General features: G+C 41.9%; 1 protein-coding gene across 2 annotated transcripts; it reads right to left on the reverse strand.

The window, feature by feature from the left end:
- Nucleotides 1-23,749, reverse strand: LOC138203461 (3',5'-cyclic-AMP phosphodiesterase 7B-like). 2 transcript variants are annotated; one of them, XM_069158332.1, is made up of 14 exons: nucleotides 23,458-23,749; nucleotides 20,239-20,299; nucleotides 10,349-10,435; nucleotides 8,411-8,574; nucleotides 8,193-8,256; nucleotides 7,863-7,958; nucleotides 7,116-7,216; nucleotides 6,098-6,229; nucleotides 5,914-6,005; nucleotides 5,178-5,322; nucleotides 4,950-5,046; nucleotides 4,606-4,686; nucleotides 3,428-3,619; nucleotides 1-3,313 (listed from the first exon to the last, which is right to left on the reverse strand). In XM_069158332.1, the coding sequence occupies exons 1-14, from the start codon at nucleotides 23,476-23,478 to the stop codon at nucleotides 3,183-3,185; spliced, it is 1,464 nt and encodes a 487-aa protein (XP_069014433.1). In that variant the 5' UTR covers nucleotides 23,479-23,749; the 3' UTR covers nucleotides 1-3,182. The 2 variants fall into 2 exon arrangements, with proteins under 2 accessions (XP_069014433.1, XP_069014432.1); XM_069158331.1 differs by lacking the exons at nucleotides 20,239-20,299; nucleotides 23,458-23,749 and adding an exon at nucleotides 14,808-15,832.
- Nucleotides 23,750-26,019: the final 2,270 nt, after the last annotated feature.

Raw genomic sequence — 26,019 nt, forward strand, 5'->3', positions numbered from 1 at the left:
CGTCTTCGGTGTTCATCGAAAAACTTTCACTTTATTGTTCACAGTGATCAGCGGGTGGTTGTCAGAACAGAAATATACAGTCAAGAAGTCAGATGATCCATTCAGACACCACGATACAGAGATGCACATGCTGTTTGGATCGACTCGATAGACCGTAGTGCAAACAGCTCTGTTGTTTCGGGGGTCACTGCTAATACCATAACGATTATCAATTTTGGAGACCAAGGGGCCTCATTTGAAAGGTTTCAATTCAGAAATTCAACAATAATCATTACAGAGCTGACGATTACTCTCTTCAAAGACATTAGTAGTTCAGTATCTTGCATTAAAAACACGGCAAAAAGAACAATTCCTTGACAACCGAGCAGACTCAATCTGCTAATGGAGATCATGTCATATAAATTAAAGGTCCAGAACCTCTGCTGATGGTATAACTTGTGAAAAATGATGTTTTCAAGGCCAATAAAAACTTTACACAACGTACTAAAAGTATCAATATGTTGGAAATTTGAATATTCTTTCAAACAATGATGTAAATGCACTATAAGCGAAGATGAAAATGTAATTATTGGACAACACAGTAAAATCCGGGGTGGTTAATTGTTCATGGTGCAATTCAAAGTACTCTTTAAGGGAGTGAATCATTAACGAAATGTGCTGTGTATACACACTTTAAAAAAAAAAAACTTTTGATATTTCACAGAAAGGTTGGCATTTCTGTAACCATGTTTTCATTCCCCACCTGTCAGATCATATCAAGCTATATATATATATATAAAGTGTAGCAACAATTTGGTGTGTGTATTATTATGTTTTGCAAATCACAATACATTTGCATATTTTCCTGGACTAACTTCCTTTGAATAGGAAGATAATTATGGCAGAGCTGATGTAATTTACTCTGGCATACAGACAAACAGTACAAATGTGTACTAGTTATTAAATGCAGTATGGCTCTAGTTACCCTGTACCAGTGCTAATTCTGAGAGGTATTCAAATACAAGGCAGCCTGAGGCCTGCTGTCTGGACCAAGTCGACACTATTGGCAGTAACATGATTTACAAAGAATAAAATACTTTTTTAAATTTTTTTTTTCATTTGTATTAAGGTACAATATTTATAGTGATGCCTCCCAATGTACCTGGTTTGTGGTTAAAAACAGGAAGCTGTACTTGGAGGCGGGTCTGAACAGTCCTGTTAATCAAAGAGGCCAGTGTGTATCTTTGAGTAACTTGGCAACAATGTCAGGCTTTTTAGAGCAGCGGCGTCAAAACAGTGGCAACAGTGTGCACTTCAGACAACGGAGTTGCTTACGTACAGTGCGGATTTCATCAAAGCCAATGGAGTGCTACAGTGACGACATGAATAATTTACTTATTACCAGAGCTGTAGGTAAATGTGAATGTGGCCGGTGCCTTTTAACTTTATTGCACTGCGCCTCATAAAACAGGCGTGTATCACAGTTAGTGTAACTTTGGAAAAAACTGTATAGAAATCCTTTATTTATTTATTTATTTTTACATTTCTGGTGAGCATAACCGGTTGATATTTGAGCTTTGATGATCTTATAGGATACACTGTGTACAGAATATACTGTGTGCTGGGAGGGTTGTTTGAATCCTAAAGCTCCTCTGTAGCTCAGGGAGGACCCTCGTCTCTGTAAACACCGTGCGCACAGCGTCGACCGTGCCAGACTTCACGATACACATTTAGAACAGAGTGCTAGAAAATATATTGTTTTATAGCAGAACACCTTACACTTGGACCAACTAGTATTTACAAGTATGCTTTGTTGTCGGTGGATCCGTTTCACAATTTAGATTATACATATATAAGTACGATGTCTCGTATATATTATTTGTATTAATGACAGCAGACGCTTTTCTGCAACAAAGATAGTAATAATAGTTTTGATATTTACTGCAGGATATTAGAATTAGAGGCATTTATAGTTACTAAGTGGCCCAAGTTTTCATGACAGGATGCAGTGCACACAGTGCCTGCAGCAAGAATAATTACAAAAAGGAATAGATCAGCCTTAGAGAGGTCACAGAGTAGTGAGGTGATGCATCATAACAGTACATTAGCACCATTGCAACGCTTAGCAGGTGTAAGACCCAATCTGACCCTGATACTGGGTGAAGGATCAATCACCAAACAAGCTGCTACAGTACTGTGTGTGTGTGTGTGTGTGTGTGTGTGTGTGTGTGTGTGTGTGTGTGTGTGTGTGTGTGTGCGCGCGTGTTTCAGTATGCTGGTATGGCTGAAGAAAAAAACAGGCAGAAAAGTATACGTGTAACAGTTTGATATTGTAAGAAAGTTTGTCCAGAAAATGGCAAAACACCATTACAAAATATGGGTCACAGACAGACCACGTTGCTGTTAAGGCTTTGTTGTATGTGAGCTTGTAAAGTGGAGGTTATAAATTAACGCACCCATAAAGTCGTTACAAAGGTAACACCAGCGTGAGGAGGGTTATATTTCCTAATGACCGTACCCAGTAAAAAGATGAGGATGTTACTGAGGTTTTTGGCATGTGAAGTGCTGTATGTCGGCACAGTTTGTACAGATTATACCGATTCCAACGTTACATGTACACAGACACTTTCAAAAAAAGATGACTCATTTGTGTTCTCCACGTCGGTGATGTCGGCGTTCAAGCAACTCCAGCTGAACTGCTGAGTCAGTCTTTAAACAGTTAAAACAGTGTCCATGTTACAGTTTACAGTACCGCGGCACACCAACTTAGTGCTCTTAGTTAAAAACGCACTTCAGTGAAAAGTAGACAAGTGAGAGACACTTGTATGAAAAAGCATCCAACGGGAGTGCAGGCAGTACAAAATAGAGACAAGGTGAAAAGAGCTTAATATGTATTGTCTGAAGATTTAAAAAGCATAGTATAGTTGATATATTCCTCTTATTCTTTCATATTTTTTAGGTCATTTTTCCAGGACAGTCCAGCTGACTTCTATATCATTTTGGCTTTTTCTAACAGTATTGTGCAAACACAAGCTTATATTTGTCTTCATTTAAACCTCGTCTGTCGTCAACCTTTTTTTATTCTGTTCCTGCTTTTCTCAGTTAATTTGAAGAAGATATCAGAGGGTTAAAGAGCAAGGCATGACTTTGTCAAAATTTGCATTTATTTACCAAGATTATCCTTCCATACCATCAATCTCTTTCTAATTCAATTTCCCCCCTGCAGTGCGGCATTCCTCTGCTCCAGCAGAGGGAGCCACTTCCCATGTATCCGAGCCAAACTCCCATCCAGTGATCCCACTTTCAGAGCCTGCCAGCTGTGGGAGGAAATATGCTGGAGGACAAACAAGGAGTTGGATAAATACTCCTCTCCTCTGTTTCTAAAAGGAAGATGAAACAGCCCCAAGAAACAAGAGGAAGTTTTAAGGGATGTCTTCTCCTTCCTCACCTCCTCCTTCTGGCTTGGGCTCCTCATCCTCGGAGTGAGTTTGCGAGTCTGGAGGTGAGTGTGCGCATCGTAAGCGGCTCCAGCGAGCTTTGTTCTTGTGCAGGTGACCCAACATGGTTTGGCTGAGCGGGCTGGGCTCGGTGAAGCGCTGCCACTCCTCAAACAGAGGCTCCACGATGTAAGAGATGAAACCTGCAACACAGGGGCATCTGACGTTAGAGACACGTGGTGCAGCCAGCGTTAGGGAGTAACTACCTACATGTAACAGAGCTGCGTAATTAATTTACCAAATAAATGTACTCGGAACGGTAACAGTTATTGAGAAAACTGCAATATGCAATTCAATTTCAGTTACAATTAAATTTGTTGGTGATTACAAAGGAGTTATATCTGAATATATTATGCGTAGAATATAACATTCCTAATGGTGTTGTGTACAACAGGACAGGCTTCATTCATTTGGCAACATGAGCTGTAATTTTGAACCTTGTTTTTGATTGGTTTTTGTTTGGATTTGAACTCTTGTCTGCCGATCCGATCGATGCGTGTTGCTCTGAGCAGCCACGCCGAGGTGGTCGGGCCATGTCGTCAGATAAGATGAAGAGATATTTAAAAACAGTCATTCGGGAGCCACTGTGAAAAAACGGTGACCAACACACCGTCCCGTTTCCATTATCATTCAGCCTGGAGCTGACCTGAATGAAAACTTGAGGTTATGGGAGCATTTTTTTCTTTTTCTTTACTGCATTCACTTGTGATCTGCATACTTGTGATTGGTTTTTGGTGGTTGCTTTAAAATCAAAACATTCTGATCATAATTCAAGTTTGACAGTAATCAGTGTTTCGTACTGTTGTGAGGTTTACACTTCCTAGTAAAAAAAATATTTGAGACTTTTCAGCTTTATTACTCAAACTTAAAACATTTGTTAGGAAAATTATCAAAAAGTAATCAAATGAAATAAGTAACATTACTTTGATTAAAAAGAAAATGTGATTAAAATATATTACTTCTTACATTTCTAACAGTGTAACTAGAAATCTGCAACCTATTATATTTTAAAAGTAACCTTTCCAACACAAACATATAGAATTTGCGGTGAGTTCTCGTAAATAAGTGTGTGTGTGTGTGTGTGTGTGTGTGTGTGTGTGTGCGTGTGTGTGTGTGTGTACTCCATTACCTAGCTGGATGGCTGGGACAGAATCCACCTGTTGGTCACACAGAGGACTGATCTCCAAGTCAAACTTCCTCTCCAGCTCACCTACCAGGTTAACAGCCACAAGTCAAAAAACAGGAGCCGCACAAATAAAAGATTAGATAAATTGTATATCACATCACTACATCAAAATCTTCAGCTCCTCCTGATCCATTCCAGAAGTACAAACATCATCACGTCAACAAAATGGGGGACAACTACATTTCTGAAAGGCTCCCTGTGAGGTGTGAAGCCGTGCAGAGGGCAGAACTAAACGGCGTCGTACACTCTTGCCGGGTGAAATCCAGGTGTGATAGAAGTGAACTCACCCTGCCTGTAGAATTCCTCACACACTCGCTCACTCCACTGCCTGGAGTGCTCCCAAACCCGACATGGATTACAGACATCTGCACACTTGAGAGCAATCTGAAGGCAAGGAGAGAGAAACGCACATATACCCGTTTATCTACACAAGGATTCTGTATAATTGCTGATGAAATAACAATTACAGCCAGAAATGCTGTAAAAGATATCTATACTGTAAAGTGGATGTGCACCTGCAGTATAAAGTGTCTGTGTGAAGTCAGTTGAAGGTCCAGGTCCTGGTTGTCCAGATGCTCCCTGAAGGTCAACAGGAACTCATTCTGCCTGCTGATGTCTGTGGCCAGGATGAGAGAACCCAGCTGCTGTTCCATGTCCTGCCTGCAGAGCAGAGGGAGGCATCAGAAACAAACAACACATCAACTAATGCCGGTTCTTATTGGACTCCACTTGCAACCCAGCACCAACAGCAGTCTCCTTTCTGCTGCTTTTTACAGCAACTTGCTACATGGAGCGCTACATGTGTTGGCGTAGCTGACCTCTGACCTTTTTGTGAAGACTCGTATCTGGAGCAAAAGCACCTTAGTTATTTGACCAGATCAAACATGCATGTGTGTGTCTCTCAGTTTTACTGTACAGTTATATTTATTATTGATATATACAGCAGGATATTCCAAAAGCGCCAAGAAACGGCAGGACAGAAATATCAAAGATGTGGTCGGCATTACATAGTTTATCCACCAGACAGCGTTGACGAAAGGATTTTTCAACTGAATAAAAAAAATTAGGTGACAAGCTCTTATCAAATAAGTATGAAAAAGTAAGCGCTTTTTATTCAACTTTAAAATATTGAAGTCACCCTGGAAAAATCCAGTGTCAGGGTGTAATGTGTGTGTGTGTGTGTGTGTGTGTGTGTGTGTGTGTGTGCGTGCGTGTGTGTGTGTGTGTGTGCGCGTGTGCGTGCGTTCTTACGACATGTCAGCAGGCAGGTGGGACAGCAGTCCCGACTCTCGCAGCATTCCCACAGTGGATCTCCAGTGGTGACTCTCCAGCACAGATGTGTTCTGTACGGGGGCGAGAAACATCCAAAACGTGTTTCCAGCGGCACTGAACCTTCCACACGTTAACACCCACACTGAACACCCGACGTTCGTACCTGGTAGAGGGATGCCAGGTGGTGTCTGGTCTTGATGAGAAAGGGCTGGTTGACTCCAGGGTGGTCCACGTCGTGGGCGGCTGCTGCCATCAGACCCAGGAACACGTCCAGAGGACTCAGCTGCTCTGCCAGCTACAACACACCAAGGTCCACAAGGGCAATGGTTGTTCCTTACGTAGGAGGCACACTTGCACTCATTTGCAAAAGATTCTTAAGAGGCGCACAGAGAATAGCTTGAATTTACAGTGTTTACTGACTAGCGTCTGGTTCCCTCAAAACTCTCACTTGCTGTAAGGTAATTACAAAAATGCAATGTAAAGAATGGCTTTAAGGGTGCCATGTTGTATAAATTCAGATTTCCATTTCTTTTTGGACTATAAAGCAGATTTAGGCAGTACATAGATACTGTAAATGCACACAGTCAGTATTCAGCCACTGAGCCATTTGGACTTCAGTAAGTTTGTGATGTCACAAACTCTCGTTCAGGTCATATACCTTCAGCACGGCCCGCTGTCCAACCTTTTAGGTGGAAGAAAACGGAGCAAGCAAACTATATGGCTGAAGAAAACCTGTGGTTGGCCTGTGCATGTGTCACTCAGAAAAGAGTCGTCCAATCAGAAGAGAGGGTCAGTGATATCAATGTGTCTTAAAGACGGAGACACAAAACAGCCTGTTCTTGGTAGAGTTCCAGAGAAAAGCTTCATAGAGGAAGTAAAAGTATACCGAGATTGTTTGGATACTTAAAACCTAAGTGGATTTTACTCAATTAATAAAGAAAATTCCAACACTTTTTGCATATTTTACCTCAAAAGTTGTAATCAAAATATGGTAAAGGACACACCTAGTAAAATTTTAGAAATACATTTACCTATGATTTGAAATGGTCTTGTACTCTAAGCTTAAACAAGCTTTGGGGTGAAGCTCAGGCCTGGTGAAGCCATACAGTGTGTGTGTGTGTGTGTGTGTGTGTGTGTGTGTGTGTGTGTGTGTGTGTGAGAGATCTGGTATTATTCATTACCTTGGGCTCCTTCAGGTAGCAGTACATGGCTTGTGTGACATCAGCAGCATGAACAGCATTGTGATAGGGATTCTGGGAGTGGTAGTCCTCCTGCACCATGCCTGGTAAGAAGGGAGAAAAGGTCAAACCCTGAAAAACTCATTGTTAATTTGTGCTTAACTTTGGCTAACACTGCAGTAAACTACTATTTAAAAGGTCTTGATTTGATGATCGCTACACCAAGAGCAATATGAGCTGGAAAACCAAGATGGACCCTGAATTTGAAGAGAAGCTGTGTGAAGATGCCCGTCAACCGGTGTCTCTTTTGTAATGAAAGATTGGTAGTTATGGGCTTTCCTGAAAAGTTAAACCATTCTCAGCTTTGGGAACCATTCTGCCGCGCTGAAAGGGCAATCCAGGTGCACTTTTTACAAAAGGGAATGCTTTCTATCTAGCAGTGCCAGTCAGGAAGAAATATGTATGTTGAAGAACAGCAGTATACCAAAGGTTTTAAACAAACAAACAAAAATAAAGAAATATAGCTATACCGTCTGTGGTCAGGATTTTGGTGTTAACGCAGATGTAGGATTATTCCTCTCAAGATAATGAGCATCAAAAACTGGACTGACAAATCTTCTTCTGCTTTTCCAACCATTTTCAAAGTTGCTGAGGTGACAAATATTTAATATCTCCTTTACAGCTCTTCTTGTTGGAGAACAATGGACAGCAGAGGGTAAAACTTAATCACTACCACTCTCTGCAGCTTACCAAGAAACCTGTGCAGTTTGACCATGTCCAGCTGGAAGTGGTGAATGAGACCGTACACGTTGAAGAGATGGCACATCAGAGTCACCAGGCTGTTACCTAAAGCACACAACATATCAAAAAAACACATATACTTTACTGCAGAAAGTCACATCTGAAATGTGACATTTTACAGTACAATGGATGGAAAAATGTACTTCAAGGACTTTAAGAAATACTCGTATTGCAAAAAGATAATGACGCACATTATTTTTTATAACCGACAATGATGGTGGAATATAGATTGGTGAGGGACAATATTTGATTTACAAAAATAACCAATGTAATACTCACCATTTGTAAGACGATCAAAGAGGAAAATGTCAAAGTTCCACGTGCCTGCTTTTGATAGCATGTGCTGTAAGAAAGACAGACGGACGACAGAACTTTTTTGGTGTTTCACCTATGACCTCATTTGTCATACCGAGTCGGGGATACCTGAATCTCTCTGAGTGTGTGTGTGTGTGTGTGTGTGTGTGTGTGTGTGTGTGTGTGTGTGTGTGCGTGCTTACAGCAGCCTGTCCCAGGTAGTCATCATCCAGTAAGTGGAGAGAACCGGGGGTGTGGGGAACCAATCCCCTCAGCAACCTGGAGGTGTGGCAGTATCTCTGGAAGCTCAGCAGACGCTTCACCTTTCTCCTTGTGCCGGACTCTACCTCCCCCTGCTGGGCACTGGCTGAGATTACAGAGGAGAATAATTTACCTACCAGCTGAGATGAAAACTGTATATTGATCTATATTGTATGGAGTTCTGCCCCGGAGACTAAGGGCAGGGTTGTAATAGAAAAAAAGGGGGTTCATGCAACATCTAAAGTCATCTAAAGTGTTTTACATTTGATCGGAGCAGCAAAAATGAAAAGCAGAGTGAAAAGCCAGCTGCCATAGAGAAGCAGGAGATGCAATATTGTTTCAAAATGGGGATAACAGTCTTTCCTAGAGGACAGTTATGGTGGTGTACTCCAGGAAAAGTGCCTCAAATAGTTGTGTAACAAGTGAAAGAATAAAGTTTGAGAGAGATGTTCCAACTCTGTGCACTTGGGTCATCTATGCAGACTTGGTACTGGCATTGGATTGAGAGTTTCAGAAAGTTAAAGAGACGGTCAGATGCAGCCTCCCAATCTGACATCAGAAGTGTGGATGTTTCCGAAGTTACCCAACCATATGCAGCTCCAATGGAATATAACGGCTTCTCAACGCTTTTAGTGCAGAACTTTTAAAATAAACATCCGTCATACAATTCTGATGAAGCCTATCACCGCCAGGTAAGTCGCTCTGATTTATACAATACAAGTACAATTTTCGAATCTGGTGTCTGGTGAGACATTCCAGTGCTGACATTAGTATTGGTGTGTTTTAACGTCACCCAACAGAGCTAAAGCAGGAGCAGTGGAAAAAAAAAAAAACAGGCTGCAGCAGCAAAGAGTATGATGGAAAAGTCTGACAGGTTCCTGAAGTGAATGCCTCGGATAATAAAAAAAAGAATCTCAACGTTTAAACCTCAAAGGATTAAAGTAAAAAAAAAAAAAAAAAGAAGAAAGAAAGCAATCGATGGCGAGCACCAACAGACAGTCATTGGTGTAACTTTTCTTTGTTGTAGAGTTAAAATAAAAAAGAAAAGAGAAGGACTGTGAGCAGACACACGTGTTGTGTTACTGCTCTTAGAAAGGTTTGTTTTTGTAAAATATTTGAAGTAGGTTATGCAGCTATTACTTACTTACTGCAGCTATTAATGTGTTTACTCTCTCTGTCAGAAGGGGCGAAACAAACGTTCTGCACCGCAGAGGTTAAAGATTTCTGGTCTTGAGAAATGAATTCCCCCTGGAGTATTTTTAATGTCTGGTGGAGCCAAGGAGGGAATTCCCACTTTGTTTATTGTCTGCTTACAAGAACAGTCTATAGGGTGCCAGTTCATGCTTCATCAGGTCAGCAGTGTGTCCCTCCTCTGAATGCAGTGCAATCACACATATTTGGCGCACAATTACCCTGATTCTGCCTCCAGGCAGCGTTCACAGAGAATACTTTTGTCATGGCCTATTGCTGGCAATAATTAATAAACACAAAGAAGTAATAACCTTCAGAGATGTTGGATACAGCATGAACAGTATCAAATGCTGATGTTATCTAAATCACATATAACCACATCTATGTAAATGTTAAAATGCAATATATACATATATAATAAAATAATAAGAACTGTAACATTTATATGAACGTTTATTATTGTGGTATGGGTAGTCTGCAAAAATGGTTTCATTATTGTGCTTGTTTTATTAGTGTAGGACCATTTAAATGTGTGTGACGCTTCCATTTTGGCATTTCCAGCACTTGTAGAATTTCAAAACAGGGCAAATTAAATGTACACAACACTCAGGTAGGGCTGATCCTGCGTGCGAATTTTTAACCTGGATTCCTGAAACATGACAGTTTTGTGAAAAGAAAACGTGACTTACTTTTCAGGATGCGCAGGTCAATCAGCGGGTAGGAGCCTCGTCTCTCAGCCAGCAACACAGCATGACCAGCGTTCAGTCTGCCATCAGCTAGCCCAAGAGAGAAACAGAAAGAGGGGAAGGTAAAAGATCGGGAGAAAGATGACGGGAAAAATATGTTGTTGTCGAACTTTATTGCTGCCATTTGTGGCAGACGTGCGTCCACCAATCCTTGAGCCGACCTTCCCAGGCGGAGAGAGGGAGAAAAGGGGGGGGAGAGCGGCGGCGAGAGAGGGGAGAAAAAAAAAAAAAAGCAAACGAGAGGCTGGCGGCTGAACAGCAAGTCGAGCGGCCGGCAGTGTTGTGACAGGACGTGAGTGCGGGATCATAAAATCTGATTTAGAATTGTCCTCGAATCCGCCTCTGTGAAACAAGAGGACCTTTGATGACACCAGACACCGGGACATCCTGTATCTGGTCCAACTTTGCTTGAGGAAAATGGATTTCATGCCCCTTTGCAGCTGTGATGTGCATGTCTGAACATTTTGTTTTATCAGATTGTTGCTGCATTGACTGTACTGTTCGTACTATCACTATTCTGGTAAATATTTACAGGAGCTTCACACTGATGCTGATTGATTGAACTGGTTCATTTTGAAATAAAGGAATGAGGGTATATGTGTTTACTAAAAACGAGGACCAAACAAAAGAAGTGAACTTTTGACTTTTCTGCTATAAAACAAGGTTTTTTTTTTTAATATTCCATTGACGTTATTTCCACTGTTGTGTCTTCTTAAAAAAATTTTAAAAAAAGGAAGTATGTATTCGTGCTCGTGGATTTCGTCCACGCTAACAGAGCATTATCTCCTAAACGGATATCGAGTGTGTTGGTCTACGGCATGAATTCCGTTCCTCAGTGAATGTCTGCTGACGAAGTCTTCTGGGTTTTAATCCTTGCTGTTTTAGCGGTTATCAGATGGAGAAGGAACACAGCGGCACAATGGATCCTTGAATACTGAACACAGTTTTTAAAATGTGTTTAAAAACACCCCCACCCCCACCCCCGAGGCCAGTGACAAACAAGACACAACAGAACGAGGTCCGGTGCCCCAGCACACTTGCACACACATGAAATTTACACTTGAATAAACTAAAAACTACGGGCTTACTGAATAATTTAGAGATCAGTTGTGAGGAACTGGAGCGTATTATATCCCCGGGGTTGCCAATTCACATCACCTCTGTGACTCCTGCTTAAGAGATGCTAAAAGCTGCTCAACTACCTGTTAATGGGGCTGAAGTCACTGTGGTAACTCCCTCGAGAGGTCCTGCCGGGCAAGTGTGCAATAGTTTTCAGGGACACGGTGTTGTTTTAGTCAATGTGTGTGTGTGTGTGTGTGTGTGTGTAGGCAAAGCATCTGTACATAAAATAAATATGTTGTAGAAAAAGGCCTAATTTCCAATTTATGCATGTTATAGTCAACAAACAAATAAATATAAAGTGCTGGGGGGGAAGTGACTCAGGCGGAGGCAGAAGACTCCCGCTGGCCTAGTTTGAGCAATAAAAGGAGAAAAGGAGGAAGGCCTCTTTGTTTTTTGTTTTTTTATCCTGCGTGCTGGCGGGCAAAGAGAGGAGGAAATGCGTCTTCTGGAAAAATAAAAAACACTGCAGTAACAAATCACCGCATTCTAAAACAGACAAACACAGCCACACCAACTCTGCCCGGTGTTCTTTCTTCCACCTATCTCTCCATCCTTATATTTTCATATCGCACATCCTCCCCTCTCCGCTTTCCCGTCATCCCTCGTTCCTTCCTGTTCAACAACAACACCACCTCCTCCTCCTCCTCCTCTTCCTCTTCCTCCTCTCCCCATCCGATCCATCCTTTCGTCTCGCCCGCCTCCCTCTTCAGGTCCCTTTCTCTTCCTTTAACTCTCCGTGTGGTAATGGTAAATAGGTCATTGTCTCCACGCTGCGCAGAACTGGGTCATTTAGGATGAAAACGTTCATCAGTTGGGAAGGGTGTTTAAAAGAAGCCGCAACGCACACGCGCCACGCAACCGTGTGTCGACACTCACTGCACTTCTTTACACACACACACGCACACGTACACACACACACACACGCACACACACGCACACACACGCACACACACACACGCACACGCACAGACAAGGTTAAATCCCTAAATCCAAATACGAAAACAGGATCGCACACTTGGCACATATCTCTCTCTCTCTCTCTCTCTTTCACTCTCGCGCACACAGGGGTAGTGGGAGGAATATGTTCACTTGGCTTCAATGAATCTGTGGGTGTTTATGGCACAAACGGCGCTTCGGGGCCGTTTTCCTGCTCAAAAACTGACACTGAAATGCGCCGCTGCCATACGTGGCGCCGGCACTCACACAAACAGCTTTAAACACGGTGACTGATGATGTTTCCTTCTGGCCGCATCTGCTGCTGCTGCTTTATCTACATCCATATAAACAGACAGCGCATCTACACGGCTGGCTGGATAGGGAGCTAACTCGCTGCTGTCCAACTATTTTATGGAGATAAATATTAGATGACATCAGAAAAAGCCAGCGGACCGTCTAAAAATCGATGTTTTGGACGAAGGTGCACTTCAAAGATATATTTTACTGGTTAAGTTGTGCCCTTATCGGACGTTTCTGTTTGATGTATAATAAACGAGGGTCAGAACTTAAAGGAAAATGTGGCATATCTTTGTTTAAGCATATGGTTATCATTTCCATTGTCAACTAATATACTGATTATTGATAAACTGCTCAAGAAAGAATTTCCATGGTGACTTCATGAAATCTCTCGATTTAATCTTTATCCCACCTGGATCCCAAATTCAAACCATATTCACTTAAATATCATTAAACTCAGGAAACCTGCAGCTGGAAGCAGTGAAAGTTGGACATCGAAACGGCTTCAAAAACGATATAAACAATCAAATCATAAGCAAAAGAGTTGCGGACCTGTATGTGAACTGTCTTTTTTTGACATGACAACTATTTTACATGATATATAATCCAGAGATCTCCTCTACTTGTTATTTTGTTGTGACTAATGTCCAACTGAAAGGGAAATCTGACATCTTATTCAACGTTTTAGGCATAATTAAAGATCCCAGCTCGACAAACCGAATTACAAAACACTTGATAGATTCTTTTTTTTTTTTTTTTTTTTTTTTTTTACATAAATCTCCCTAAACCAGCAAAAAAATAGTATGTCTTCTGTTTTCGTGTCACAATGACCAACTATCAACACTGACCAACTTATCTCTGTCTGGACGCACTTGAGCTGCGATCACATATTGCGCATTGTAGCCTTTCAATCTCTATATAAAGTCATCAAATGCATGAGGTCATCATGATTCAAGGGGAAAGTCAGCGAATGACACACATCTGTCCATTTTCCACCTCATGAGTCAGCCAAGGTGATTCCCCAGAGAATGAATCATCACATAAAAGATTCAGATCTAGATTGTTCCATTGTGGTTATCAGCCGATTAAAGTATTTTTTTTTTTCTGGAAAGGCAATTAGTTTTAATCATCATTAATAACTGAAGTCTTAACATGCATCACACTGACTAAACAGCAGCGAGATCACCGTTTTCAAACAACATCTGGCAGCGTTACATTACGAACAAAAGCCTGAGATCAGGTCAAAAACTAATTTCAGGTCAAATAACGAGTGCCGAGTCAGCATTAGAAGTTTTCCGATAGTCAACATAGTCAATATTAATGTTTTTGTTACTCATTAAGAAAATAGTAAAATATACAGATTTACCCTATTTTCAGTCATTACTGGTGACATTAAACATTAGTTTCATGTTGAAGCATTTGAAATCAGTTCAGTTGAAAGTGTCGCCGCTGTTACTTTACATCATCGCACAAACGGACACAGGCTTGATCGATGATGTCACCTCAGTGTCATGGAGACAGCTGCAGCTCAGCAGATGGTAACACAGCTTTATTTAATGGACGCTCCGGCTTTACAACCCAAATCCCTCATTTCACCGTCTACTCCGCGCGGTTGTCTGAAATACTCGGAAACCGGTTTCTCTCTCTCTCTCCGCGTCACGTACGAACACGCGCGCATGTAAACGTACGGCCGGAGGCGCGCTTGTCAGAGACAATCTGTCACACGCGCGCTTGTCAAAAATGCAAAGATGTACCCAGGCGTGGAGTCGGATGGATGAATATTCCAATACACGGGTGCGCTTCATGAAAATGAGTTGCCTCAAAACGGTGTTTTCGCAGAGACAATGAGCGAGAGATTATAACACGAGCTCAGAAAGTCCACGTTAAGTCGCACGATTTTTCTGTTGTCATATTCCGTTTTTATGTAGCACGCGCCGCTGCTGGGTCAAACCAAAACAGACAACATACATCAGACATGAAACATTTATCAGATATCTGACTCCCACAAGCCTCACTGTACTTGCATCATGTATTGTAGGCACGTTACCTTTTGGATGTGCACTCTTGTTCTCCATGTCCTGCTTCCCCACCTCTACCCCCTCCTTCTTCTTCTTCTTCTTCTTCTTCGCTTCCACCCTAGTGCTCTCTTGACTCCTCTCCGGCCCCCGGGGGTTCCCTCTGCGGGCTCTCCAGGCCGCCCTGAGCTGCCGTATGAGGGCCGGAAGCTCCAGCGCCAGCGACAAGCCACCGCAAGTAATAGGAGGGGTCCTGAGAGGACCCCACGCTGGCGAGCCAGGGGGCTCATCTGCACAGACCCCGACGTCAACCCCGACACCAAGACCGGAGTCCCGCATCCTGAGATCTGGGCCCCAGAGCCCCTCCAGTACGGGCATGGTAACAGCCCACGGAGATGGATGGATGGATGAGAGAGACGGGTGCAAGGAAAAGAAAGATCAAAGTACAGATGGGGTTGAAAACCGAGGACGGGGACGGAAAGAGTGAAAGAGGGGAAACGATAGACAGAGGGCAGAGAGAAAAGCTCACCGTCGGGTAGCCATGAGTGAAGACGGAGAGGACAGAATGAGACAGGAGCAAGTCTGGACGTAGGACAGAGTAACAAGGACGCCAAGGGAGAGACAGAATCAGCCGCAGGAAGGACAGAGGCACAGAGAGAACGAGAGCGAAGTGCTGCAGAGCGACAGCAACGATGAAACCAATAATGCCAAGCGGGGAAAAGCCAGAAGAGAGAGAAGAGAATCCGTCTGCGTCCGTCTCTGCCGGAGTCGGACGCTAACAGCCTGCTCGCTCATTCTGCCGCATTCTCGCTCTCCCTCTCTAGTCTCACTCGCGCCAATCTTGTTGTGGAGTCTGAAAGCCCTTCCTCTCCCCGCTCTGAGCTCGCTTACGCACTCTCACTCTGACTCCATGCTGCCGTCCCAACGACAGACCAATAGGATTTGTGTGAAACACTGGGGAGCTTTGGTTCACAGCCTCTGTCTCATGAAGTCAGTGGGAACAGGGCTGAATACAGTCATGCTTTACCAAATGCATTCATCTAACAGGCATTATTATTAGTATGCATTTGTTTTTTTTAGTTTTTTTTTTTACATCTGGCACAAAGCTCAACGCAAGTGCCTGTGCTAGTTTCAAACTGACATCATTGTCATTTTCCCATCAAGCGCTCATGTTGCTTCAAAAGCAAAAGGTGCTTTGCCACCATGTGGGTATCACTATGTTGACGCAACGGTTATGGGATGACACGACTGACCAACAAAGACTTGTTCTTAAGTATTTCAGTTATCTCAGGGGCACGCTGTTAAGATGTTCATGTGCACCTACTGTGCCTACTTGTTACACACGGGGAGATGCGGCAGCACGCGAACGTACAAACATTCCGTCGAACAGATTATTATTGTGCACATCAATCTGAGCACGAGCAGATCCGCTTCCTCTGCAGAGAAGCGTTCTTTCCAACTACTTGTCAATCTGCCGTCACATTGGCAAAGTGAAGGTGGGAGCACACCTGGCTCTTAAAACAAATGGTTAATTAAGAGGCTACGCACAACCCCCTCTGAACCATGCGCCTTACTTTCTGCTCCGATTATCCACCTACAGACGAGCAAAAGTGGATTTGGACATACTGTAAATGAACTTGTGCTACGTGCTTTAGATGGTTCGAATAGAGCCCTCAGTCCATAGAGCAAAAATAAAATAACAATAAGCAAACTGGAACCGAATACTATTTGGTGTTTTCAATGAATTATGATTTCCTCGGTACTAATCGTCCACACGGTTTATTTATTAACCTTTGAGCATGCGGGCTCTTTTACACAAACCGCTCGTTCCCTGGTACACCGAATCAGGAACAATGTCACCAGAGCAGAACAACATGATGAACTTCTGCCGCTCGGAGGTAAAACAAGGTGCATGCTGTGAGTCAGCCTTCATTACGGCTTCACTGATACATGAACACTTGAGCGGGTTTGTTTTGATTTGATTCTGGATTCTCCTGTCCAGGTGACTAACCAGCCTCTGGCTTATAAACACAACCAGGACTTCTGACAGGAGGCAGGAGAACAGGATCGGAGTGAAACATTTCATTCCCGGAAATGTCAAAGGGAAATCGTAAAATGGTTGAATTCACGATAACCGGCGCAGGCACACCGGGACAAAAAAAAAAAAAATCGATTTTAAACGAGCACTATATATTCTGCAGCCGAGTTTCCTGAAATGATTTTTAATGGCTTGAACTAAGCACGGGGTCTTTACCAAAAGTTCTACTTCGGTCCGTCTTAGGGTTAATTGGTTTCACTGAGCCTGACGCAGTCCGTCCTTTAATGCCCTACGAAGAAGGTCGTTAGCTACTGGCTCTGGTATCTCTCCGTTATTCCCATCCGGCTACCAGTGTGTCCATGTGAAAGAGGCAGTTTTGTTAATTAGAAGTGATTCTTTCGGAACCACGAATGAATTACTTCATGCGAGATAAGATTAAAAGGCAACACCAGTGGGTACATTTGTGACAACAAAAAAAGTTACATGTAGCTAATATTGTCATCACACAGTTTCTTTGTAGTGTAACGAGCCTCTGGTTGTTTGAGGCTCCGTGTTTTAGCAGCAGAAATCTGAGTAAAGGCCGAAGATATCTGCGTGACATGCACATCTTGCCAAGTGGTACAAAACTCCATATTTCACCGAGAAGAACTGAATATGTGTTTAAGACGAAAACCACTGGCTTTTTTTTTTTTTTTTCCCCCATCCTCAAATGTCATAAACATCCAGAAGTGTCCCTGTAGCTGATGAAAACCACATATTAATGAATTAATCGCCCTGAATACAGTTCAGTGAATGTAACAAGTGAGACTTATGTGTTGCACTTTACACGTTAGTAATCATGGAGCGTGCAGTGCTATAACTGGAAAATATTTCCAGGGAAATGTTCCCTTGAGAGACGGTCACATGCTGACAAAAGTGGTGACACACACACACACACACACACACACACACAAATACAGACAGACAGACAGACAGACAGACAGACAGACACACACACACAGACTCAGTCAGGAACATAGCCTTGAACTTCACATATCAGACGCAAGAAGTTGATTACAAGAAATCATGCGACAAAAAGCGTTAAGATAAAAGATAAAGACTGTGAGAAACTTTGAGAAGGAAGCAGTGAGACGGTGCGGCTCATTCTGAATCTCAAGGACGCGTCCTTGGTGGGCTGCAGCTCCAGGATGCTGCGCTATCAAATGCCACCGAAGGACTGTTCCGACGTCTAGACTCCTTTCAAATTCTGCGGAGTGGAAGGACACAGAATCCTCTTCTTTCAGAGAACTTTTTCCAACGCTGCACACCTTCAGCGTAGAGGCTCTGCGACGCAGCAGTAGGCGGCGACGATGCTCCGCCTGCTTGCAATTCGCTAACAAAACCAAAAAGAAGGAGGAGGACACTCTCGCGCGCACCGGTTCCATGATGTGCTCTCTGGCCGGCAGGAGGGAGTCTCACAGCCACACAGCAGAGCAGAGCGTTGGAGCGCGGAGCCGCTTTGTTGTAGCTGTGACTTTGTAAAATATTGTGGTTTTGTTTTTCAGTGAAAAACAAAGCGCAGCGTCCTCATGTTTTCACAACTTATTTCCCCCAATGTCTTTTTTTAGGATGAAAGATTATGAAAATCTACAATGACCTGATAGCTCTCCTAAAATTTGACAAACAAGATTACTTTGTTTAGGCAGTCCGTGTAAAAACCAAGTAAATACAGATAAAACTCCGGACAACAGATTATGAATATTGTCGTGTCTCTAGGCAACTCCAAAAATTCCTGCAGGGAGATACAGTTTCACATTTGTTTAGCGGAAGAAAAATGCACATTCATGTTTGCATTGCTAATCTATGAAGCAATTTCTGTGTTATGCGAGGTGAGTGAACTTTGTTTGAACGAGGTGAAATCTGGGTGATCTGCTTGCTCGGCATGGAAACCCGATGAACCGGAATATTAAATAATTCTCAGTCACTGCACTAACGTGCTTCTACCTCGCTGTTTGTTTTCATCTTTCTTTCAGATTTGATGTTGACCTGTCTAATTATAAAAAAAAAAAAAAAATCCAATATGCTTAAAAAAACAAAAAATGACAACAGCAGCATCACAAAATGAGCTTCATGTTAATGGATGAGAACACGTCTGTTCTTATCTATTCAGATGAAGTATGAATGTTTCCAAAAGAATAACTGCAGCAAACAAATGGAGCTGTGTGGGAATGTGTGAAAAGAAGGCATGTGACAGAAAGTAAGAAACAGTGAAAGGAGCAGAGAAAGAGCTGCTGGCACCAAATGATGCTTAACACTCAGGCAGGTGTGCGAGTAGCAGCGTCTTATTTTTTGAGTCTCTTTGATGATGCGACCGGTCACGTTTCCTGGCGGGTCAGGAGGTGGTGAAGTGGTTCAGCCAGCAAATGAAATGCTCTGTCTGAAGAAAACAGTGGCAAGTGTTCGTATTCGTGTTTGCATTTCTGCTTATTTGTGTTTCTGCTTATTTGCGTTTGCGCACATGCAAGTATGTGAATACACGAGCACTTTTGTTTACACGGGTACTTACACTCATCTTTTCTCGTGTTTAAAGAATGAAAATTCCAATTTTAGCCTTGCTAACACATCTATGTGGTGTTTTTCCAATGGTGCAAGACAAATCAAGGAGTCAACGCCGTGGCTGAGCTTCACTGTTTTGGAACTGCAGTGAACCGCTGAAATTCTCAAATACACGGATTGAGACAGCCAGGTTTTCATACATCACGTACCCAGGGAACCAATCAGCTTGCAGGGTGGGGCCTTCCATAAACTCCAGCTGCCAGCTCGAGCTGCAGGTTGAGAAGCTGAGGGGTTGCGATAGAGGCGGGGACTACTTGCATAATCATACATCTACATGTACTAAATGAAGGCAAATTTGTATAGTTACATCTAACCCACCTAATGGCATTACTACGTTCTTGGAAAAACTTCTAAATATGTCATTTCAATGCACAAAGAGGAGGAGTTAGGGTTTTAATTAATGTCAGGAGAAGGATTTCAATGTTGCAGAACAATTGTACTCTGCACTTTTTCAGCAAACTTTTAAACAACTTGTGACAAACGTCGTTTCGGCTACATTTCAAAGTCTGAATCTTCAAGATAGGAGACTGTAGTTCTAATAAACAGCTACAAAAATAACTCACCGCTGGTAAAACACTTGAGTGCAGCAACATGTCTCACCAGAGTAAAGAAACATACTGTATCGTGCACCACTGACAAAAGTCATTCACCTGGACTGTATACAGAGACACCAGAGATATCCCTCAGTGTTTGACATACAGATTATACCGGGCCAAAGGTTAGTGAAGACCTGAAGCACCGTTACTAAATATTTGGAAACATTCTTGCACCAGCAGACGGCAGCTCAACCTTATGCACCGAGGTGTTCAGACAATAAGCGTTCGTCTTACCCAGCATGCAAACTTGTAGAGCATTCTGCTCCGACCTTTTACATGGGACGGCTCCACACCCCTGTAGCAGAAAGAAAGGGAATGAGAGGGGGCGGGGGGAGAGAGAAAGAAAGGCTGAGATTAATATTACAGCAGCCCAAAATACACACTGCTACCACAGAGCATCAAGGAACCTTGCTAACAAATAGAAACTGTGCTAAAAGTCATGGAGACCGCGTGCGTGAGGCCGCAATCTGTTTTCACGCGGTCTGTCCCACAAGCCCTAAATCTACTGTGAGGTTCATCTATTTTTAAGTTCCACTTCATTCTCATGCAGGAAACATTAAAACATATAAAATGGAGTTTTTAACCAGGAGATCTGCGCAATTTTAAATTCAAACGATTATGGTTTTAAAATGAAAACAACTGAATGTCGAGCCCTCAACTTCCACGCACGTATCGTGTTATTCCGTGTCGTTAATTATATTTGATCCTCGCCTACTGTATTCAATAATCCAAGGGGATTTTGTCCCACGTCCTCCGGGACATCTCACCCTCATACGTTGGGATTGTAATTCACAAACTGAATCATTTCTTTGGACAGAAAGGCATCTGTTTCAAGTCGGTGAGTAAGAGACGGTAAGTGCACTTAGTGACACTGGCATCTGCTGTTCCAGGAGCGACATGTCCTGTGTTCGGGCCAACAACACTGAAAAAGTGGGTCAGGCAGCATAGTGGCGTCCACTGGTAATGATTTGCACATTAATCACATGCTTCCACATGGTTGATCCACATGGTCAGGGGTCTTAAGTCATCTTTTTTTAGTCATTTTCTATCAAACATGGGTTTGACTCATCAAGTGTGGAGATCAAATCACACGCGCGTCCTCTTTTTGAGATAATTCTGATAACAGACAGACATAATATTCATTTCACGGAGCCGTTTATCTCATTAACACTCTATCTTTTTCCCTCATGGCCTTTTAAAAGACTGTTAATAGTAAAAAATAGATCTGCACATGACTGCAATAACCATTAAGTTTTGGACCACAAAATTATTTTCAATATCAATTAATCGGGCAATTAGGTAATTAGTAATTTTGCTGATAAGATGTTCAGAAAATAATCAATATTCTCATAATAAAGTCCCAGAAAGCATCTTAAAACTATTCATAAACTACGAGAACAGTAACAAAACCTTCACGTTAAAAATGCTGGCGTCAGCAAATGTTTGGATTTTTGCTTGGAAAATTAATAGACTCATTGTTTCACCTTGGATTTAAATCGAGCCTCAGTTAAGAGTCCCAATGGATCAAAACTTGATCACCAGTCTCAGAAAAAACAGTGAGATGCCGTTCTTTGCCTTGTTGGCTACGAAATGTCAGTGAGCCCCTTTAAACAATTGTGTGTTGACATACAAACATTTTCCATCAATGCCTCTGCCCTGATCTTTGAGTCAGCACAAACACCACCTCGCCCATCTGTCTGATGCGTTCAAGTTGATAAAGTACACGAGCAGTGTTGTGTCTGCCACTGTACCCTGATCTGAGATCAGCTCCAAAGCGTAATTACAACCACAAGTCCTGCACTGCAGTTCAGGCAGAAGCAGCTCGGTACATTTGCCAATTGAGGTCATCTATTTATAATAGCTAGTAATGGCTATAATAGTGATAATGGCTCGACATCTGTGTGCACAGCGAACAGGAGGGCGAGTGCACCGGGTGCACTGAGCAGAAACATGAAGCCAAAAGACGCACGCATACACACAGTTGACAGAAACCAGGAAACCTAACTGACCCGACGGACGCATAACAATTCATTTCTTATCCGTTTGTACGACGTGTTCTGGAGGAAGACGGTCATATACGTGTACCTCGAGTAAGAGGATTTACATCTGAATTAGCTCACATTGTTTACTGGCAGGCAGGAAACGGGTGGATGAAAGCAAACCAGAGGCAGTGACTGTTCACTCATCCAGCCCACGTGGTTACAGCATGTTTACAGGAGGCACTCTTGTCATTTTTCTTTTCCATGATCTCTAGCTCTATGATCGCATCATTACTCACTTCATCTGGGCAGCTTTCTAGTTCAAGTCTTCCTCTCTTTGTTATCGTGTGCTTCTGACTCGCTGCTCGGACACAGTTTACACTGGTTCAGTCTGCATGTTCAATAAAACTTGGAGGAAAAAAAAGGAACTGTTTCAAACTTTTTCAGACTTATGACAAGTGTCGAACAGACTTGGTATCGTCCTTATTTATGCATTCAATATGTCATTTTAGTAAGAAGAAGAAGATTAACAGAAATTTAAGTGCCAACTATTTTGATAAATGGACAGTCATGAAAACAATTCTGAACTTCTCTGATTCCAGCTTCTTAAAAGTGAATATTTTCTGGTTCTTTTAGTCCTCAATGATAATAAACTGAATATCGTCTGATCGTGGATTGTTGGTCGGGACAAAACAACATTTCAGGCTGCACCTCGGGACTTTGGAAAACACGAGCACAGACTTCTCACCATTTTAAAAGACCAAACAACAAATCTGTCGATCGATCCTGAAAATAATCGTTCTAGTAAACCCTACATAAGGTCATTATTTAGAAGCAGTGGTGACATCTGAACCATCTCCACAGACAGGTGTTAGAAATGTCGAGAAGGAACTTTGTGTTGGAAAGTTGTATTTAAGGTTAAGGTCAGATTTGTGTGGCATGTAGGACAACTGCTCTACGTGTACTCTGAATTTAAAATAGCCTAACAATAATTTCTAAATCAAGTTGTTGCACAGCTACCTTACCTGTACTTTATGTACACATTGTGCATATGAAAACATCTTAACATAGCATAAAGACTATACCATGGCACATAACCAAACACAAAGAGCAAAGACTTCTTGCAGTGTATCATAGCTGCTTCCACTGCACACCTGTCCTCTGTCTGCATGTGGTCTGCAGTGTCCAGGCTGCAGGTGGACTGCTGTAAATCTGTCAATACACTGACGTGACACATGGCAATAATACCCAAGGTCTACTACAGCTTAACATTGCAGCTGATGGAATATACACGTGAAGAAGTCAGCACAACACACTGCTATCCTCACCTCAAGAAACAAGGTCATTATCAACTCACCAAGACCTGTAGGGTCATAGCACGCAGCTACCACACACAAGGCAAGACAAATAAACTGTCAATATAAACTCTTATTTTAGGCTGTCAGTGTAAACTGTAAAGTCACAATCTACGTACCTCGACCATTAAACAGGACATTTAACCATCGTGGCTGCGCGTGGATAACAAGTGAATGCGACGAAACCAGACGCGTGCCGAGTGTTTTCATGTCACAGGAAGCGCAGGAGTGAGCCGCATACAGCAGGACGAAAAGGGCGACTGTGCCCTGGCTGACACCTGTTTAAAACGCGAGCTACTCCATCCTCCTCCCGCGGTTGTGTTTGACCTTTCTTGTCCTGTAAGGACAGCGTGGGCTGTTTTAAAAAGAAAAAGAAAAAAGAAAGAAAGATAAGGTTGAAGTTGCTGGTTTCCTTCGCCCGCGCCTGTCCGCGTGCCTTGTGTATGTACTTGGTGAGCCGCAGAGACAGGGGAGGGGAGGGGCTGGTTGTAGCATCACGGGGGCGGGACATGTGGGGGAGTGGACCAATCACGGCGAGAGGCAATTACTGATTTGATTGCGATTGGTGTTGATAAATTAAAACGCTTTTTTTGATTTGGAATATTTTATAGTGAAACTGAGCTGTAGTAGGGAAGACAGGGAGCTAGGAATACTACAACTCTGTTTATTACAAAAAACGACTTTGTCTGATTAAGAAAAACATCATGGTTTGGATTGAAATTACTACTTTGTTAGGAGAGTTTTGTTAACATATGTACAATAATAAACACTTCTGGTTAGCGATGATAATCATCATGATTATAAAAAAAAAGAACAATGGCTGTAAGTTTGAGATGAGGAAGAAACAGCCTTTAAAAACAATGTGGTAAGTAAATGTTTCAGGCAATCTTATAGGAAGCGTTCAACGGTGGGAGGTAGATGTCATCAGTTTTATTGCCCGTAATTGCCAAAGGTCTAGCTACATTTCAAAGTATGGGCCTACTGAATATATACCAAAGGTAGATATACCCAGGTGAAAAAGACTCATCATCATGTCACAGATGAAGTCTTTAAATTGGATCTGCAGCAAAATCAAAAACCACAATGATTTTAGTTGGTAATAGGTCTGTTAAATCTCAGATCTCTGGCAATGAAAAAAAAAAACTGAAGGGAAAACTGTCTGAAGATTCACCTCATACATTTTACATAAAATTTCCACTAGTGCAACAAATATGGAGCAAAATGGATCCCATTCGGAGAAAAGAAATCTCAGTTCCTGAGTGGACATAAATCTGGATGCATTTCATACACATGCAGTATTTACATGTATACATGTGTTTATCTGTGACCTTTTCACCTCACTGCACAGTGTAATCCCTGATTAGTGCCGTTTTAGATTAGCGTTGATCAAGCTGCCCACAACAAAATAAAAACCTAGTGTCATTATCTCGCCTGTGTATGTGCGGGACGTGTCAGCCGTAGTTGTGATACTGTCACTCCAATGCAACTGAGGACTGATTCAAATGCTAAATGAAAATATATTTCTGTCTTCTATTTCTATATGTTTATTACACTACAGGTGGATTTAAAAATGGTACCACAGTATTGGAACAAACTGTTGTTACAGTTTTACAGCATTACTTCATGATGTATGCTCAGTTTCCACGTGTTAAAATACATAAACGTCTTCAACAAGGAAGAATCAGCAAAACGGCTAGACTCACATTTTGGCCACATTTAAACACGTTAGTCAGCATGTGTAAGGGACAGATAAAAAATGTCTACGGTCAAATGTGACACCTGGTGGAGTAGTAATATACTGTTCAAGACAAGATATCCTCATATTGTGCTTCATTATTTTTATTTCCTCAATCGTGATGTATATTCCAAATTTCACTGCCCTGATTTGGACAACTTGTCTTCCGGTTGAATTCTTTCCATTCCATTTTTATGACACAATCCTCAACATCAAATGGTAACATTTAAATTCACCTCTGCAATGACAAAAAAAAATATTTAAAGAAATTTTATTTTGTATTCAAGGGTATACAGTTAGTGAAACTGTCCATATCCTTGCAAGATGTTGGCTGTTGTTGATGACATTTTATGCATCCTGTTACATAGAAATTCTAATGAAGGATGTACAGTAGGTAGCTATATTTTAGAGAGAACAGTGTCTGCAGATACCAGGGTCATTTAAAAAAAAAAAAAAAAATACTTTACAGAATTTTTTTTACTTCAACTTATAAGATAAATCTCTTGGGAATGTTTCAAATGATAAGATGTTGTTTAAATAGAGGGCCACATCATTCCAATATAAAAAGTAATGATTTGAGTTAAAATATTTGTGAGTTACTCAACTTACATTATCTATGAGGCACTGGTGGAATATCTAAAACCTATAAAATGCTGCATGTCATTTATCAGCAGTTTTTTGGGGGGAAATTATTCTTATCATCAGTGGACAACTGTTTATTTATCACAGAATAGAGGGTGTTGTATCCTGCACAGATTGTTAAACTCTGACAAAAATTAGGGATTTGTGATTTTTGTACCTATAATCAACAACTATAACAATCTCTGATTGTCATCATCACTTTTGAAAATTATTGAATAATGTATATTATTACACTAATGTTTATAGCTTACAAAATAGAGTTGTTTGGTCCCAGTGAGGACCACTGATTCCAACAAAGTAAATG

This window comes from Embiotoca jacksoni, unplaced genomic scaffold, assembly GCF_022577435.1.
Source record: "Embiotoca jacksoni isolate LCO1_2020_lvr unplaced genomic scaffold, fEmbJac1.0.p SCAF_23, whole genome shotgun sequence".
In the NCBI taxonomy this organism is placed as follows: Eukaryota; Metazoa; Chordata; class Actinopteri; family Embiotocidae; genus Embiotoca; species Embiotoca jacksoni.

Excerpts from the sequence above, each read along its gene's own strand:
- LOC138203461 (XM_069158331.1), bottom strand. The coding sequence starts at position 15,153 with ATGCCCGTACTGGAGGGGCTCTGGGGCCCAGATCTCAGGATGCGGGAC. Across the intron at positions 6,006-6,097 it reads ACCTGGCATCCCTCTACCAG|AACACATCTGTGCTGGAGAG; the intron begins GTACGAACGTCG and ends GCCCCCGTACAG. Across the intron at positions 3,620-4,605 it reads TGTCCCAGCCATCCAGCTAG|GTTTCATCTCTTACATCGTG; the intron begins GTAATGGAGTAC and ends CCTGTGTTGCAG.